This window comes from Oncorhynchus clarkii, chromosome 25, assembly GCF_045791955.1.
Source record: "Oncorhynchus clarkii lewisi isolate Uvic-CL-2024 chromosome 25, UVic_Ocla_1.0, whole genome shotgun sequence".
In the NCBI taxonomy this organism is placed as follows: domain Eukaryota; kingdom Metazoa; phylum Chordata; class Actinopteri; order Salmoniformes; family Salmonidae; genus Oncorhynchus; species Oncorhynchus clarkii.
Genome location: NC_092171.1, coordinates 28,707,935 through 28,725,804, shown reverse-complemented (window position 1 = coordinate 28,725,804; position 17,870 = coordinate 28,707,935). Strand labels below are relative to the sequence as shown.

Here is a 17,870-nt window from a genome sequence, read left to right as displayed (position 1 = left end):
TCGCCACAGACTAGTACATGTCCCTGGGCCTGGAAATGATTGATTTCCCCGTCCAGGATGGAGAAGCTGTCGTAGCACACAGGAGGACATTATTCACTGTTAAGATCATTTCCTTTTGAATTTCTAGCCAAATGTAAAATGTTCCTGTTTTGATTAATTTAATGGAGTGGGTTAGGTCTGCTCTATACCAAATTAGCATACCCCCTGAGTACCTTCCCTTTTTCACACCTGGTAGTTTGGTGGATGGGACTACCAGCTCTCTGTAACCTATATCAGACGGTATCTGTATCTGTAGGTTTGGCCCAGCGGATGGACAAGCAGCAGCAGGTTGCTCAACATCTGTTCTAAAGTCTGTCTCTAATGACTGGACTAAACTACATCATCTCTGACTGACCACTGGGCTGTCTTTCCTTTCTCCCCTTCATTGTCTGTAGGCCTCCCATGTTGCTGCTATTTTCCCTGTCTCTCTGTAGCCCTATTCTGCTGTTCATGGAGCATTGAATTTGTCTTCGAGCTGCCATCAAAAGCCAGTTTCCTGGTTCTAGTTTAATGGCAAATCAACTCCCTTGAAAGTGCTTGTTAGAACAGGAATAGGCTTCATCTTGGTCCAGGAAACCAGCCCCATACTGCCAGTGCACAATGCAATCCAATCATTCAGCTAAAAACATTTAAAATAATCAGATAGGGGAACTACTGTGAACAGTATGTTTCCCTAAGTGTCTGCTTTTATCAGAATCCCCAATGGTGAGCAATAACAGAGAGAGAGAGAGTGAGTCATCTTTACTGTTGTGTGTTCAGCAATCAGACGTTTGTCTCAGCTGAGCTCTGGAGACAATATCAAACTGTACTGCCTGTCAGTAGACCAATAAAGACCACGAACATCCTGCGATTGTTCAGGTCTTTTAATTGCCAGATGTTCTCAGATTCATGTGAGGGGTTGCAGCGTAACTCATGGCCCTTCTGGACATCTGGATCCAATATGTGTAAAAAGCTCTAGCTACGTAGAATCCAACAATTACTTCTTGAACATGTTGAGCGTATCGGGTTTTGCTTTAAGGGCAACAATCAGCCTGGTATGTTGTCTAAAGTTGAAGTACACTTTGGGTTCTCAAGATTATCACTTAATCTGATTCTGCATATCGTGAGTTGTATTTGTTCAAACATTGTTTTAGGTTTTCTCTCAAACTTCCTTTCAGTAATCCATGCAATACTACACTATAATAGCCTAGTAATAATGTTTGTTATAGTCATTGTTAATTAGAGATCTGTCATAGGCATCAGCAATACCAGTCAAATGACAAGACAAATTTGTATCAGGTTTGGGACCAATACCATTTCAATTAAATTTCTTAGAATTGCTCAAATTGCAATGGAATTGCAATGGACTCTCTCAGGTCAGCTCAGTGGCCGTGTGTTTTGCAGCTGGTACTGGATAATCACCTGGACTGTTACAGTAGGAACATGTGTGGGTGTGAATGAGCGAAGCCACGTGAAACAACCTGGGGCACTGCACACACCCTGTTTTCCCCTGCTGACTCACCTTGGTACAACAACCAGAACAGGTGTGGCTCCGAGGCTCACTGTCTCAGTGTTTCGGAGGGAGTGAGGCACACCACATGTTGATGGAGTGTGTAATGTACTGTATGTGCCTGTGTGTGTTAGAGGATGAGTGGGGGGGAATTAAAAAGTAGTGCATCATGGGTAAAGGGAATTAATGTAAAGCTCAGCATGTAAACGTAGGCTTTAAAATCTCTCTCAATCTCACTCTCCCCAGAATGCTCTCTGAGTGCATCAGATGTATGTACAGTATATGTATGTACAGTATATGTATGTACAGTATATTCCCTCTGTCATGTCTCGACTAAAGAGAAACCTAAAGAAATTAGATAATAAACAGAAGAACAGCAGTTAGTATTGCTAACAGCATCCTGATTATTACAAGCTGCTCTTTGAAATGGAAGATATTAAATATCCCCAGTCTGGCTCTTTGTTCTTTGTCTTTGATAAAAGGAGAGGAAAAACACACGGTCTGATGCTTCAGAGAGTATTGCTTTACTGACGCTGACCTGTGTGTGTGTCTTTACTGACGCTGACCTGTGTGTCTTTACTGACGCTGACCTGTGTGTATTTACTGCCGCTGACCTGTGTGTGTGTCTTTACTGCCGCTGACCTGTGTGTGTGTCTTTACTGACGCTGACCTGTGTGTGTGTCTTTACTGACGCTGACCTGTGTGTCTTTACTGACGCTGACCTGTGTGTCTTTACTGCCGCTGACCTGTGTGTCTTTACTGACGCTGACCTGTGTGTCTTTACTGACGCTGACCTGTGTGTCTTTACTGATGCTGACCTGTGTGTCTTTACTGACGCTGACCTGTGTGTCTTTACTGACGCTGACCTGTGTGTATTTACTGACGCTGACCTGTGAGTATTTACTGACGCTGACCTGTGTGTCTTTACTGACGATGACCTGTGTGTATTTACTGACGCTGACCTGTGTGTCTTTACTGACGCTGACCTGTGTGTGTGTCTTTACTGACGCTGACCTGTGTGTGTGTCTTTACTGCCGCTGACCTGTGTGTGTGTCTTTACTGACGCTGACCTGTGTGTCTTTACTGACGCTGACCTGTGTGTCTTTACTGACGCTGACCTGTGTGTATTTACTGACGCTGACCTGTGTGTCTTTACTGATGCTGACCTGTGTGTCTTTACTGATGCTGACCTGTGTGTCTTTACTGACGCTGACCTGTGTGTATTTACTGACGCTGACCTGTGTGTATTTACTGACGCTGACCTGTGTGTATTTACTGATGCTGACCTGTGTGTCTTTACTGATGCTGACCTGTGTGTCTTTACTGACGCTGACCTGTGTGTCTTTACTGACGATGACCTGTGTGTCTTTACTGATGCTGACCTGTGTGTCTTTACTGACGCTGACCTGTGTGTGTGTCTTTACTGATGCTGACCTGTGTGTCTTTACTGATGCTGACCTGTGTGTCTTTACTGACGATGACCTGTGTGTCTTTACTGACGCTGACCTGTGTGTCTTTACTGACGCTGACCTGTGTGTCTTTACTGACGCTGACCTGCGTGTCTTTACTGACGCTGACCTGTGTGTCTTTACTGATGCTGACCTGTGTGTCTTTACTGACGCTGACCTGTGTGTCTTTACTGACGCTGACCTGTGTGTATTTACTTACGCTGACCTGTGAGTATTTACTGACGCTGACCTGTGTGTCTTTACTGACGATGACCTGTGTGTATTTACTGACGCTGACCTGTGTGTCTTTACTGACGCTGACCTGTGTGTGTGTCTTTACTGACGCTGACCTGTGTGTGTGTCTTTACTGCCGCTGACCTGTGTGTGTGTCTTTACTGACGCTGACCTGTGTGTCTTTACTGACCCTGACCTGTGTGTCTTTACTGACGCTGACCTGTGTGTATTTACTGACGCTGACCTGTGTGTCTTTACTGATGCTGACCTGTGTGTCTTTACTGATGCTGACCTGTGTGTCTTTACTGACGCTGACCTGTGTGTATTTACTGACGCTGACCTGTGTGTATTTACTGACGCTGACCTGTGTGTATTTACTGATGCTGACCTGTGTGTCTTTACTGATGCTGACCTGTGTGTCTTTACTGACGCTGACCTGTGTGTCTTTACTGACGATGACCTGTGTGTCTTTACTGATGCTGACCTGTGTGTCTTTACTGACGCTGACCTGTGTGTGTGTCTTTACTGATGCTGACCTGTGTGTCTTTACTGATGCTGACCTGTGTGTCTTTACTGACGATGACCTGTGTGTCTTTACTGACGCTGACCTGTGTGTCTTTACTGATGCTGACCTGTGTGTCTTTACTGACGATGACCTGTGTGTATTTACTGATGCTGACCTGTGTGTCTTTACTGACGCTGACCTGTGAGTCTTTACTGATGCTGACCTGTGTGTCTTTACTGATGCTGACCTGTGTGTCTTTACTGACGCTGACCTGTGTGTGTGTCTTTACTGACGCTGACCTGTGTGTCTTTTCTGGCGATGACCTGTGTGTCTTTACTGATGCTGACCTGTGTGTCTTTACTGACGCTGACCTGTGTGTATTTACTGACGCTGACCTGTGTGTCTTTACTGACGCTGACCTGTGTGTATTTACTGACGCTGACCTGTGTGTCTTTACTGATGCTGACCTGTGTGTCTTTACTGACGACGACCTGTGTGTCTTTACTGACGCTGACCTGTGTGTCTTTTCTGATGCTGACCTGTGTGTCTTTACTGACGCTGACCTGTGTGTCTTTACTGATGCTGACCTGTGTGTCTTTACTGACGATGACCTGTGTATATTTACTGCCGGTGACCTGTGTGTATTTACTGACGCTGACCTGTGTGTCTTTAGTGATGCTGACCTGTGTGTCTTTACTGATGCTGACCTGTGTGTATTTACTGATGCTGACCTGTGTGTCTTTACTGACGCTGACCTGTGTGTGTGTCTTTACTGACGCTGACCTATGTGTGTGTCTTTACTGACGCTGACCTGTGTGTCTTTACTGACGCTGACCTGTGTGTCTTTACTGACGCTGACCTGTGTGTCTTTACTGACGATGACCTGTGTGTCTTTACTGATGCTGACCTGTGTGTATTTACTGACGCTGACCTGTGTGTCGTTACTGACAATGACTAGTGTGTATTTACTGACGCTGACCTGTGTGTCTTTACTGACAATGACTAGTGTTTCTTTACTGACGCTGACCTGTGTGTCTTTACTGACGATGACCTGTGTGTATTTACTGACAATGACCTGTGTGTCTTTACTGACGATGACCTGTGTGTATTTACTGACGCTGACCTGTGTGTCTTTACTGACGATGACCTGTGTGTATTTACTGACAATGACCTGTGTGTCTTTAATGACGATGACCTGTGTGTCTTTTAGAGGTCGACTGATTAATCGGAATGGCCGATTAATTAGGGCCGATTTCAAGTTTCCATAACAATCGGTAATCTGCATTTTTGGACACCGATTGTGGCCGATTAAATTGCACTCCACCAGGAGACTGCGTGGCAGGCTGACTACCTGTAGGTTTTCAATCCAACCATGTTCCTGAAGACCTACCCTCCTGTAGGTTTTCAATCCAACCATGTTCCTGAAGACCTACCCTCCTGTAGGTTTTCAATCCAACCATGTTCCTGAAGACCTACCCTCCTGTAGGTTTTCAATCCAACCATGTTCCTGGAGAGCTACCCTCCTGTAGGTTTTCAATCCAACCCTGTTCCTGGAGACCTACCGTCCTGAAGGTTTTCAATCCAACTATGTTCTTGGAGACCTACCATCCTGTAGGTTTTCAATTCAACCATGTTTCTGGAGAGCTACCCTCCTGTAGGTTTTACTTTAGCTTAGACGTGGTATACTGGTCATATACCACACCCCCTCGGGCCTTATTGCTTGATTATGCGACATAAACTGGATGTGCCTGGTGCAAAGAGTGGTCAATCACGTTTCCATTCTTGTTTGGTCTGTTCTCATTTGCACATCCCTACTATTGTAACAAAATGGTAAAGTTGTTCTCTAATACAAGATGTCAATGTTGTGGATTGAATGGGTTCTGTGTCTGCCACGACCACATGATTTAACCTACCTAAACGCCCACAGGATTTAACCTGCCTAAACACCCACAGGATTTAACCTGCCTAAACGCCCACAGGATTTAACCTGCCTAAACACCCACAGGATTTAACCTGCCTAAACACCCACAGGATTTAATCTGCCTAAACGCCCACAGGATTTAACCTGCCTTAACACCCACAGGATTTAACATGCCTAAACACCCACAGGATTTAGCCTGCCTAAACACCCTCAGGATTTAACCTGCCTAAACACCCACAGGATTTAGCCTGCCTAAACACCCACAGGATTTAACCTGCCTAAACACCCACAGGATTTAACCTGCCTAAACACCCACAGGATTTAACCTGCCTAAACACCCACAGGATTTAACCTGCCTAAACACCCACAGGATTTAGCCTGCTTAAACACCCTCAGGATTTAACCTGCCTAAACACCCACAGGATTTAGCCTGCTTAAACACCCTCAGGATTTAACCTGCCTAAACAGCCACAGGATTTAGCCTGCTTAAACACCCTCAGGATTTAACCTGCCTAAACACCCACAGGATTTAGCCTGCCTAAACACCCACAGGATTTAACCTGCCTAAACACCCACAGGATTTAACCTTCCTAAACACCCACAGGATTTAACCTGCCTAAACACCCACAGGATTTAACCTGCCTAAACACCCACAGGATTTAGCCTGCTTAAACACCCTCAGGATTTAACCTGCCTAAACAGCCACAGGATTTAGCCTGCTTAAACACCCTCAGGATTTAACCTGCCTAAACACCCACAGGATTTAGCCTGCTTAAACACCCTCAGGATTTAACCTGCCTAAACACCCACAGGATTTAGCCTGCTTAAACACCCTCAGGATTTAACCTGCCTAAACAGCAACACCCACACATCCTTAGTTCAAGAAAAACTATTTTTAGTAACTTGAAGAGGTTGAATTATACTGTTTGCTTAGAGCTTTGTGGAACGTCAGAGTAGTGCTTGCTTGGGTGTTTGGGAAGCTGATCTCTTTCTCTGTGGCCTTGTGTATATGACCTTTCCCAGGAGGAAAACTGACAGCAAGGGAAGACCCTCTCATCTCAGTTTGTGTAAATTATTCACTGAGAGATTTTTGTGCATGAACCCAAAATAAAGTACTGGCCGCTGTCTGACCCTAACCCGACTGGGGGCTGCACTGTCTGCTACCACAGATGGCTGGGTTTCATTTTTCTCTCCTGCGGTTCTTAGATTGGCTTTTGGGCCAACCCTGGTTTGCGTCTGAAATGGGACCCTATTCCCTATATAGTGCACTACTTTTGACAAGGGCCCATGGTATTTGTATTTGATTTGAGACCTGAATGGTATTTATCTTGTGATTTCGGGATTGGAGTTGCATCATATTCCCCCCTCAGTTAGTTTGACACTACTTTTGGGACGATATTCTACCGATACTATGACTCCAAGTATCGATACAAATATAATATGTATATTATTATAATTGTTAATATTTTTGCTAGGTAGCGTTAGCTAGCGCAGTCAGCTGTACCTGCACCAAAACTCTGGTATTTGTCTTCCTATAGCTTTTTAAATAGTGAGCCAACATGTTTTCAGCACTTCTATTTCCGTCTCTTCTCCCTCTGCAGCAGACACATAGTGAGCAAGTATTGAATCGCAGTACATATTGTATAGGCAATACATATTGCAATACATATTGTATAAGTATTGTGATAATATTGTATCGTGCAGTCCCTGGCAATTTCCAGCTCTAAAACCCAGAAACCTCAAATATTATTACTATTAACTTAATATTCTTGTACATTTTTGGTTTAAGCAATAGCAAAATGCTGTGATATCATTTTATTTTGCTTTTCTCCTTTCATTGTGATTCTCTCTTTCTTTCTCAAATCTTTTATCTTTCTCTCCTCTCTCTCTCTCAGCAGAAACAGTGGGAGTTGAGTCTCTGGCTCCTGCTTAATAAAAGCTCACAGATATGAGTCACATGATTTACTCTCACAACATCAGAATCGCTCCCTCTTCAAAGACTAACATCCTGCAATTTGTTTTGACTAGCCCAGTCTGGATTATAGAAATCACTTTGCTTCTGCTCAGACTCACCGTCTTGTGGGCCAGCGAGATAGAGAGGAGGATAGAAGCAGCCAGCACACTGTTTGAAGACATTTAACCTTTTATGAGACAGTGTCGTTACCGTATGAGGAAGTATATTTCCAGTTAGGTAGTGGGATGCAGGATGAAGAGAATGACTAGAAGGGACAGTAGATGAAGGATGTTTAAAATGCAGATCACATTTACATGCACCACAGAAAGCTGTGTTTCTGTGTGTGTGTTTGTGTGTGCGTGTGTGTGTGCGTGTGTGTGTGTGTGTGTGTGTGTGTGTGTGTGTGTATTTAGGCATGTACAGGCAGGGGGAATTACAATATGTTTCATGGTGAGCTTAATGAATACTTGAATACTTGAATACTGAATACTTTGGGGCTGCAGGGTAGCCTAGTGGTTAGAGCGGTGGACTAGCAACCAGAAGGTTGCAAGTTCAAATCCCTGAGCTGACAAGGTACAAATCTGTCGTTCTGCCCCTGAACAGGCAGTTAACCCACTGTTCCTAGGCCGTCATTGAAAATAAGAATTTGTTCTTAACTGACTTGCCTAGTTAAATAAAGATTAAATACAATGTTTCTTTAACACTCTCATAATGATTATTATGTGCATTTTATTTTTGCAGAAGTGCCTGCCGTACAGTAACATATAAAGACCATTTAGAAACTGGGTGGTTCGAGCCTTGAATGCTGATTGGCTTACAGCCATGGTGTAACAGACCTTATACCACATGAATGACAAAACATTTATTTTGACTAATTATGTTGGTAACCAGTTTATAATAGCAATTAGACACCTCAGGGGTTTGTGGTATATGGCCAATATGGCCAATGGCTATGGGCTGCATCCAGGCACTCCGCGTTGCGTCGTGCAAAAGAACAGCCCTTAGCAGTGTTAATATTGGCCATATACCACACCCCACTGGGCCTTATTGCTTATGTAACCTCTTCACCACAGTGAGCTGAGAAGCAGACAGTGATTCTACCCAGTCAGTGCAATTATCACCACAGTGTCTGTGTTTGAATGTACAGTGAGCTCCAAAAGTATTGGGACAGTGACACATTTGTTGTTGTTTTGACTGTGATTTGAAATGAAACAATGACTATGAGGTTAAAGTGCAGACTATCAGCTTTAATTTGAGGGTGTTTTCATCCATACCGGGTGAAGAGTTAAGAAATTACAGCACTTTTTGTACATAGTGCCCTGATTTTAAGTATTGGTATAAATTCACTTATGTGTATTAAAGTAGTAAAATGTGGTCCCATATTCAGAGCACACAATGACTACATCAAACTTGTGACTGTACAGATTTGTAGATTTTGGTTGTTTCAGATTATTTGGTGCCCAACAGAAATGAATGGTAAATAATGTATTGTGTCATTTTGGAGTCACTTCTATTTGTAAATAAGAATATAATATGTTTCTAAACATTTCTACATTATGTGGATGCTACCATGAAAATACGGATAACCCTGAATGAATCTTGAATAATGATGAGTGAGACTAGGAACAGGCATAAATATAATTTGGTCCCCTAAAATTGGGGATGACGACGACGGCACTATGTACAAAAAGTGCTGTAATTTCTAAACGGTTCACCCAATATGAATGAAAATACCCTCAAATTAAATCTGACTGTCTGCACTTTAACCTCATAGTCATTGTATCGTTTCAAATCCAAAGTGCTGGACTACAGAGCCAAAACAACAACAATTGTGTCACTGTCCCAATACTTTTAGAGCTCACACTGTAAATCCTAGTCCTGCTGTGTAGGGTCACAGAGAGGAATAGAGCAGGTTGAGGCCCCTCAGTATAACTCTACTCTCGTTCTCTCTTTCTCTCTTTTTTTCTCTCTTTTTCGGTCTTTCTTTCTCTCTTCATTTTTTTCTTTATTTTGTTATTTTCTTTCTGTCGCTCTCTCTCTGTCTGTCTCTCTCTCTGTCTGTCTCTCTCTCTGTCTGTCTCTCTCTCGGTTTATGTGTTGGGTGGTTTATGCTACTGCCCCTGGAACCTGGTCAACTGTGCACATCCACATGACCAAATATGGTGATGCTATACTGGATGGGGGTACAGACACCTCTACATGGTCATCATACATGGTGTGTGTATCACAGTATCAGAGAATCTTTCACCTTCTAGTCTACAGTGGGGGAGAATGGAGACAGGAGCCCTGCAACGTGAAGCACATGATGATGAAGGGTTGGCTTGTTACTAAACATCAAACCACTTTGCTTTTATCTAGTTATTTGAATCAATCAGACTCTGGCATATTATGTGTAGTGTAGCACTGTGTTTTCTCTATAGAGAAGCCAACAGTCCAGTGATGACTCTCTCCCGTTGACATGGGACTCTGTGTCTCTTTACCTCGACTCATTGTTGGATCTGGTTGTGTAGCTGTACATTTAGGCCTGTGTTTTGGAACTCAGCCACCCACATTTGAGTGACATACACCACACCCTGGGGATGACATTACCACAACTTTGGAGGGTGATATAGACCACACCCTCGTTGTTAGAAGTGACGTACATCACGCCCTTGGGGTGACAAATACCTGGTGAAACCACTCCGACCATGTGTTCCACTAACAGTTTCCTCTTGTCTCCTTCTATAGGGAGCCGTTGTGAGAGACGGTAACTTTCCCTAGAAGGTGCCCAGACCCCGCCACTGCCAAGCCATGGCCCCTCGCAAGCGTCCAGGGCGGGGCTTTTCTGATATATTCTGCTGTTTTAAAGGGAGTGATCACCCGGAGATCACCTACCGCCTCCGTCATGACAGTAACTTCACCCTACAGACCATGGCGCCTTCCCTGCCCATGCCGCCTGAGGAGGAGCTGGATGCCATGTTCTCTGAGCTTGTGGTACGTACTGTTCCAGGGCTGGGCTTGGCCCACTGCCATGCTGACATGCTTACTCTTGCTCTCTGTCTCTCTCTCTGTCTGTTTTTCTGTTGTCTGTCTCTCTGTCTCCCTCTACTCTGCCTCTCTTCCCCCATACAGAGCTGCTGGTTGGTACTTGGTTCAGCTCGACACTATAAATAGATGACTAGTAAAGGGATCTTGCCATAAAAATAACTGTTATCCACGATGACTTTTAAACAAAATGATTGCGTTGGACGTAAATGTTTTCGTTTGGCTTTCATTTATTACATGATTACAATCGAATCAGAAGCTTTCAGGACTGTGAAGTATTTAACTAGCTTAATCACATGTGAGGGATACGTGGACGGCTGCCATGTTGGAAGGCGAAGCAGCCAGGTCTGCACTTGCTTTTCTTCAACTCTGTTTCCAGGTCCTGGCTGTGTTATTGACTCATAAATACTCACTAAGGGATGGGCTCGTTTTTGATATACTTTATGTCCTCTGATATACTCTATCTTTGCTTGTTTCCAGCAAAGTCAATGTTTCTTGACTGTAATATAAAGGTGCTTTACTAATAGCTTGAGTACACTGAAATACACGTAGACTGCCCTCTGCACAGCAACCATACAGTATTTCAGATAAAGGAACGTTCAGAAAGCTTAGAGGCCCATGGTTTCCTGTTTGTATGGTCATCACAGTGTTAACTAAGGGCCAGTGCTCATGCCTCTATGAAGATAGAAAATGGCTTGTTCCTAGTCCTCATTCTCATAATCCCAACCTCTCTGTGACCAAACCTCTCTGTGATCTTCCGGTTCCTCTCACTACGGATCCATTGCAGGGTTAACTGCCGTGAGTGAGACCATACAGCTCATCTTCATTTAGCTCTGCAAACTCCATTGAGCAGGGGGCCAGTGAGCGTCTGTGCAGGCAGGGGCCACCAGCGTGTGACAGTGCCTGTCCCCTCCCAGCAGCAGCCAGCAGAGCAGCCAGCGGTACGGTTGGACTCCTCGCCTCGCAGGGCTGCACGCGCTCTGCCGAGTCACTCGTCCCTGGCACTGGCCAAACAGGCCTCCTGCAGAGAACCCATCTGCAGCCATTGTGTCCTGACGGGACCTCTCACAATGGGCCAAAACAGATATGTCAAACAGTGTCAGCCTAAACCCTAGTCTGGTAAACAGCCTGGCTCAATGCCTCAGGACGAGGGAAATATGGCTTGGGCCATGTTCAGTGGGCACGAAACGGAAGAAAATAGTCCAAAACACTGATGGACGAGGGGTTGTTGCCAACCATCTTCGAAAGAAGAAGAGGAATACAGGATGCATAGTGAGACCTGTGTTTGTTCTTCTCTTTGAAGTTATTTATATTACCTCGAAGGTTGGCAGCTAAACGATGGAGGAAATGCTCTAGTTATCTCTGTTATTTCAGTCCTCCATTTTGTCCCTCCGTCCCTCCGTCCGTTGATGCACCAGCCAGTTGTGTCTCTGACTTGGGGTTCCATAGGGCTTGTCTGGATAAGATCAGGCCTGTAGCTTGGCAGACCTGGAGAAGAGCTGTGGCATCTGGCAGTGGCGTTTTCTCTCTGGTATGCCTGTTGTTCACACTGGACTCTCTGCTCTGCTAGAGCTGCTCTGTTTAGATTGGTTTTATGTTTGCCACATTTCATGATGTCTGTTGGTCAAAACAGTTTTGCATGTATTTTTTCCCCTCCTCCAGTCATCACAGTGCTGTTATGGAGATAGATACTTGACCTGGCTGTGCATAATAACTTGCATAATATTTGCACCCAAACATATCATTTGAGAATGATCCAGTCCAGCCAGGAATGCTGATGCATTATGGTTGTTGTCATTGAAATAGGGTGTTATTGGGTCACTCTTAATTTAAGAATTGATATCCCATTTGGCAGCCGTCCTGTCCGGAATCTGTCCAATGGACTTCTATGGGATGTCAATATTAATCTGATATGGCAGGGACAATGGATGTTTGGATGTAAGTGGTCATGATTGGGAACAGACCTACAGAGAGGAGATAGGGGACCAATCACAATGCAGGCTGGTTTAAATGCAGGGAACAGCAGACACACCCACATGGAGCATTTGTGTTCTTAATGTATCTTTCTTTTATCAGCACATCTTCTCATATCTTTAGCTTGATCAATCCGCTTCCTGTCTTACTCACAAAACCAGTTTGAAGTCAGAAAGTGAAAACAGAATATTGTGAGAAATCACAAAGCCAGGATCACTCAGGAACACTAGATCAGCTTAAAATTAGCATAATTCCATGGTACAGGAAATATTAGATAGTCCCTCTTACCACAAGTTCATGAAAGTGTGTTAGACATGGAGGTGCCTAATATCCCACTAACACAGTACTCTGTTCCTCTCGCTCGCTGCAGGAGGAGCTGGACCTGTCAGGGAAACACAGGGAAGTCATGTTCGCCCTGCCAGCTGAAAAGAAATGGCAGATGTACTGCAGCAAGAAGAAGGTAAGTTTAAGGCCACTTGACTAGTAGTTAGTATGCATGTAACCTCCATGTGTTGTTTTGTTTCTGTCTGTACTGTGTTTGCTTGAGATGGTGTGTGTGTGTGTGTGTGTGTGTGTGTGTGTGTGTGTGTGTGTGTGTGTGTGTGTGTGTGTGTGTGTGTGTGTGTGTGTGTGTGTGTGTGTGTGTGTGTGTGTGTGTGTGTGTGTGTGCGCATCTCTCTCTCTGTGTACATTAGCTACAGGATCTAGAGGGAATGTCTGCTGAGCTCTGCTAGTGTTTGGAAAATATTTTCATTGCGATTTAAACAAATGAGCTGGTTTTGCAGCTGGACTGCGAGAGAGTGAGAGAAGAGGGAGGGAGAAAGTGGGGGGAGGGAGGGAGGGAGGGGAAGAGAGTGGGTGGAAGAGGGAGGGAGAGGGGGATGGAAAGATGGAAGGAGAGAGCAGTGTGATAGAGAGAGAGAGAGATGGTGAGAGAGAGGGTGAGTGAGTGGTCAGGCAGCGAGAGAGAGAGACGGTGAGCGAGAGGGTGAGTGAGTGGTCAGGCAGCGAGAGAGAGCAGATCTACTGTATCCTCTCAGTCTCGGTGAAAGAGCTCTTTTATCATTGCTGCCAAACAAAACATGGGGCCAACACAGCCCCAGTCCCCCTCCATTCCCCACCTCCGAGCCCTAACCCCAATTCAGCCTAGTCAACACATCAAAGCCCTCCGCTGGTGTTGCAGCGCTCTAACAGGACCTTATCCCCAGCATTGGGGAGTTGTGCTGTTGCCTTTTAATGGATTGGATACATTTCCTGGAAGGATGTTCTCATCTGTCATGACCGACTGTAGCTCATAAATCTCACTAGTGAATATATGAATATAGACGGCCGTATTAAAGTACATTCATACTGAGGTCATGCCTCCAACACACAGACCTAACCTAAACGATAAAGTTTTATCCAGTGAGGTATTTCATGGGATTGACTTCATAAAGGATAGGGTTTGGCTGAATGTAAGGAACCCCTTGGTCTGTAAAAGCTCTGTAATTGGTGGGTTTCTGTTGTCTGGCATGTCCTGCCCTGTAAGACCACGTTGAGCGAGAGCGAGAGAGTACTGCAGTGCTGCCATAGAAACGCCAGTGCAGCTGCTGTTTATTCGAGCAGTAGGCAGCTGTCTTTCCATGTTGTGTGCTGAGTGGCATTGCCAGTAGCCAATAGCAGGTGTTGGGCTCCCTGAGCCAAGGTAGCACTTATTCACTTCCTGTCATATTACATAACATTTCATGTCCAGCGTACACTCTAGTAAGTTCCCTTACTGGGGTCAACATTCAGTAATATCATGGTTCTCATCTAGACTGATATCCAAACTGATCTGTTTCACTATTGCTGATCGGTGAAGTGACACAATAGTGAAATCAAGCAATATTCATTTTGGATTGTAGACTAGATCTCACCCCCTATTTACCTGAATCTACCAGCCCCAACCGCCAAGGTGGTCAATGTGGGGTTCTTTTTAGCGTTCTCTGAGATGTCTTACTGACCTACAAAGAGAGCCCCAGCTTTACCAGTCTTCCAGTAAGTACTGGAGATATAGCAGCATAGTGCTCACTACTACTGACCTCCTTCTAGCTGACCCACTCCTTCTCTTGGACAACTCATGAGCACTGTCTGGCCTTCGTCTGTGAGTGTATCCCTGGCTTGTATCTATGGTTCTGCACTGGACTTTCTGTGGTTCATGATGGATGCCAATCAATGTATGCCTTGCTACCACACAGCTGTGACCTTCATGGTGTCCAACTGGACCCTCACACATCAGGGAATTGGTGATTGGAGCATAGTGATTGGTTAAAGGCCCTCTCTTTCCCTTAAGGGATATTATTTTTGAATGAAGATCTACTCAACCATTTAATAAATTCATCTGCCTGAAATATAGCCTTGTTTCATCCTTATAATCTCATTGGTCATGTGATGAGGATGGATGGGAGTCTGAGTTACTATCCCCTCATCAGGGTGAGATAGATCCAGCTCCTTTGTTTTCACAGAGGATGTGTCTGCTTTATGGACCCCTTTAATGGGATATTGTGTTGACCTTTACTAAGCCTGCGAGAAAAGCCACTCTGTGGAGAGATAGATCAGCTGGGTGGTTAAATGAAGAGGCCTCAGCTCAAGTGCCTAACCACACCCGTGGGGGCTTCAATTGCAAGGGGACTGCACAATAAGGGAACTAGAAAACTGAATTCAGCTGCCTGAAATATAGCCTGGTTCCATCCTTATAATCTCATTGCTCATGTGATGAGGATGGATGGGAATCTGAGTTACTATCCCCTCATCAGGAAGAAAGAAATGGCATCTGGAAGAGTTTTCTCTTTTGAAATGATTGTGGAAGAATGTTTGAGAACATATGGAAGGAAGGCTGGTCTCAATAGATGTCTTGTCCTGGTCATTGCAATGAATGTACGATGGCATTGTTTCAGAACATCAGCCTTTATAGAAAGCAAATGCTACCATCTGTTGAGAACCCATAACTAAGGAGGGAGAAGGCATGTACTGGACATCACTCTAGACTGTTCATGCTCAGCCAAAAACCTCAGACAAAATGGACCACTTGAGCCTAATTCCTCTCCAGCGATACATAGGGGATTTATGAGAATCTCTGAGCTGAGCTGAGGCTACACAGAAACCGTATACAGTATATGTGAGACAGAGAGCCAGGTGAGAGCCTGAGAGTACATATATGGTGTGGTTGTGGTCTCAAAGGGAGACTGGGCTGGAAATGACTGCGGGCAGTCCAGTTCACACACTTCCATTGTCACTGGAAGGAGTTCTGTAGCAATTACACACTAGTGGGTTGGGTCATATGTGGGTTATTAGGCCTTGGAGCACTGCTCTGTTCTCAGGATTTGTGCTGTACTGGTCAATACATGGTTTGGATGTCAGAATAGTATGATGATATGATGGAAAAGGGAAATTTAGGAGTTCATGTGGTGGTGGAGGAAGGTGTGTGTGCGTGGGTGTGTGTGTGTGCGTGAACGTGTTTGTGTTGTATCTAACCTTTGACTGTCTGTTTTCAGGAGGGAGAAGAGAGCAAGGGTGCGACTAGCTGGCCAGAGTTCTACATCGACCAGTTGAATTCCATGGCTGCTGTAAGTGTCCTTCTCCCCTCATCAAATACCCAATATGTACTTGACAATCAAAGCTAACCATGCAGATGCAAAACAATAATGCACAACAACCAGCCAACCATGAAGACATGCTGTAGTCATGTGATTTTGGTGTTCCACTAGCCACTACGGGTATCTCTCTAAAAGCTTATGGTCTGATGCTAAATATTTGGGAAATTAGAGTAAATTAGGGGGGTAATATCAATTAGTTTTATAGGTTTGCCTGGAGGGGGATCTCTGTGTGTGTTTTTTTTTTAACGCTAGATATGTCTCACATCTGTAAACAACTATGAAAATCCTCACAGTGTATATAAGTCAAAGCTACCTTTATTTAGTATTACCTTTATTTAACCTGGTAAGGTATTGATAATGATGACGACCTGAGAAGGCTTGTCCACCTGAACATGCACTATTTGACAAGCTGGTGAAGTTCATCTATGTTTCCTCAATGGGTTCTCACACCCTGGAGGTGTGGTGTTAAATCTCCACACATTTCCTCTGGAGCTGGGGCAGTATCCCTGGGAGGGGGAACCCTGTGGGCTAATTGATTATATTTTCCAAGGGCAGTAGAATAGCACTAGTGCTGGCAGGTGAGAGGTTCTAGTTGGATCCCTAACCTCTAACTGTTACCACAGCGTGTAGCCTGCTCCAGACCCTGTAGAGGAAATGAACTCCAGTCATGTATCCATGAAGGAACTACCGGTGGGCCACTGGGATAATGGGATAAGAGCCGCCTGCTGTTGGTCTACAGCCAGGGATACTAGCTTACTGAGCAGGTTCCTTCCCAGCACCGTGAATCATAGGTCAAAGTTAATCTGGCCTGGGAACAAAGAGAGAACCATAATGGTCCTAGAACAGAGCCTTGCAGGACATCCTTTGAGTTTGATAAGTGAGTACATTGTCATTGAGTCTTCTCAATGTTTTCATCAACAGAGGAAGACTCTTATTGCGCTGGAAAAGGAGGATGAGGAAGAGAGGAACAAGACCATAGAGAGCTTGAAGACCGCTCTAAGGACTCAACCAATGAGGTACACCAGTTACACTGACACACTCATGCTCCTTTTCATGCATACTTGTTCTCATATGCATGCATTCAGTTATGATGTGCGCTATGTACAGTATGTGTTTGTGGAACCAAAAGCAGAAAACTAAAGAATTGCAGTGCGACGTTACTGCACTGGATAGCCTTCTTGTGAGATGGACCTATTGTTATAATATCCATGTCGATCACATGATATAGAGTTTCCTTTTCTTTTTTGAGTCATTAATTATGATAAACTCATATTCTATTTTCTGTAAGTCATAATAGAAGATGACAAATCAAATCAAATGTTATTTGTCACATGCTTCGTAAACAACAGGTGTAGACTAACTGTGAAATGTGTACTTACAGGCCCTTCCCAACAATGCAGAGAGTGCCTTAGTGAGTCTGCTATTTGCACAAAGGAGGATGGGTTAATTTACTGTGCTCAGAGACTCCCAGAGTCCAATTATTGTCATTAGAGTGATAGAATATGATTCATCACTAAGCCTAGTGTGTTGAGAGCCATTCAACAGCCCCAGCTCATTCATCTGCTGTCACTTCCCTCTCCAGTCCAAACACCACTGCATCATTATGATATTACAGCCCTGTAGCCCACACTTAGTAGACTATCCTAGTAGACTAGTAATACGTCTTCT

At 44.5% G+C, this 17,870-nt stretch overlaps 1 protein-coding gene across 4 annotated transcripts in view; it reads left to right on the top strand.

The window, feature by feature from the left end:
• LOC139384117 (dishevelled associated activator of morphogenesis 1a) overlaps window positions 1–17,870 on the top strand; it is a 69,345-nt gene that overhangs the window by 21,608 nt on the left and 29,867 nt on the right. For all 4 annotated transcript variants that reach the window (XM_071128778.1, XM_071128780.1, XM_071128777.1 and 1 more), the window contains exons 2-5: window positions 10,318–10,563; window positions 12,959–13,048; window positions 16,101–16,172; window positions 17,124–17,218. In XM_071128778.1, coding sequence (XP_070984879.1) covers window positions 10,381–10,563; window positions 12,959–13,048; window positions 16,101–16,172; window positions 17,124–17,218 — 440 coding nt within the window. In that variant the 5' untranslated portion in view covers window positions 10,318–10,380. The remainder of the gene's footprint in view (window positions 1–10,317; window positions 10,564–12,958; window positions 13,049–16,100; window positions 16,173–17,123; window positions 17,219–17,870) is intronic.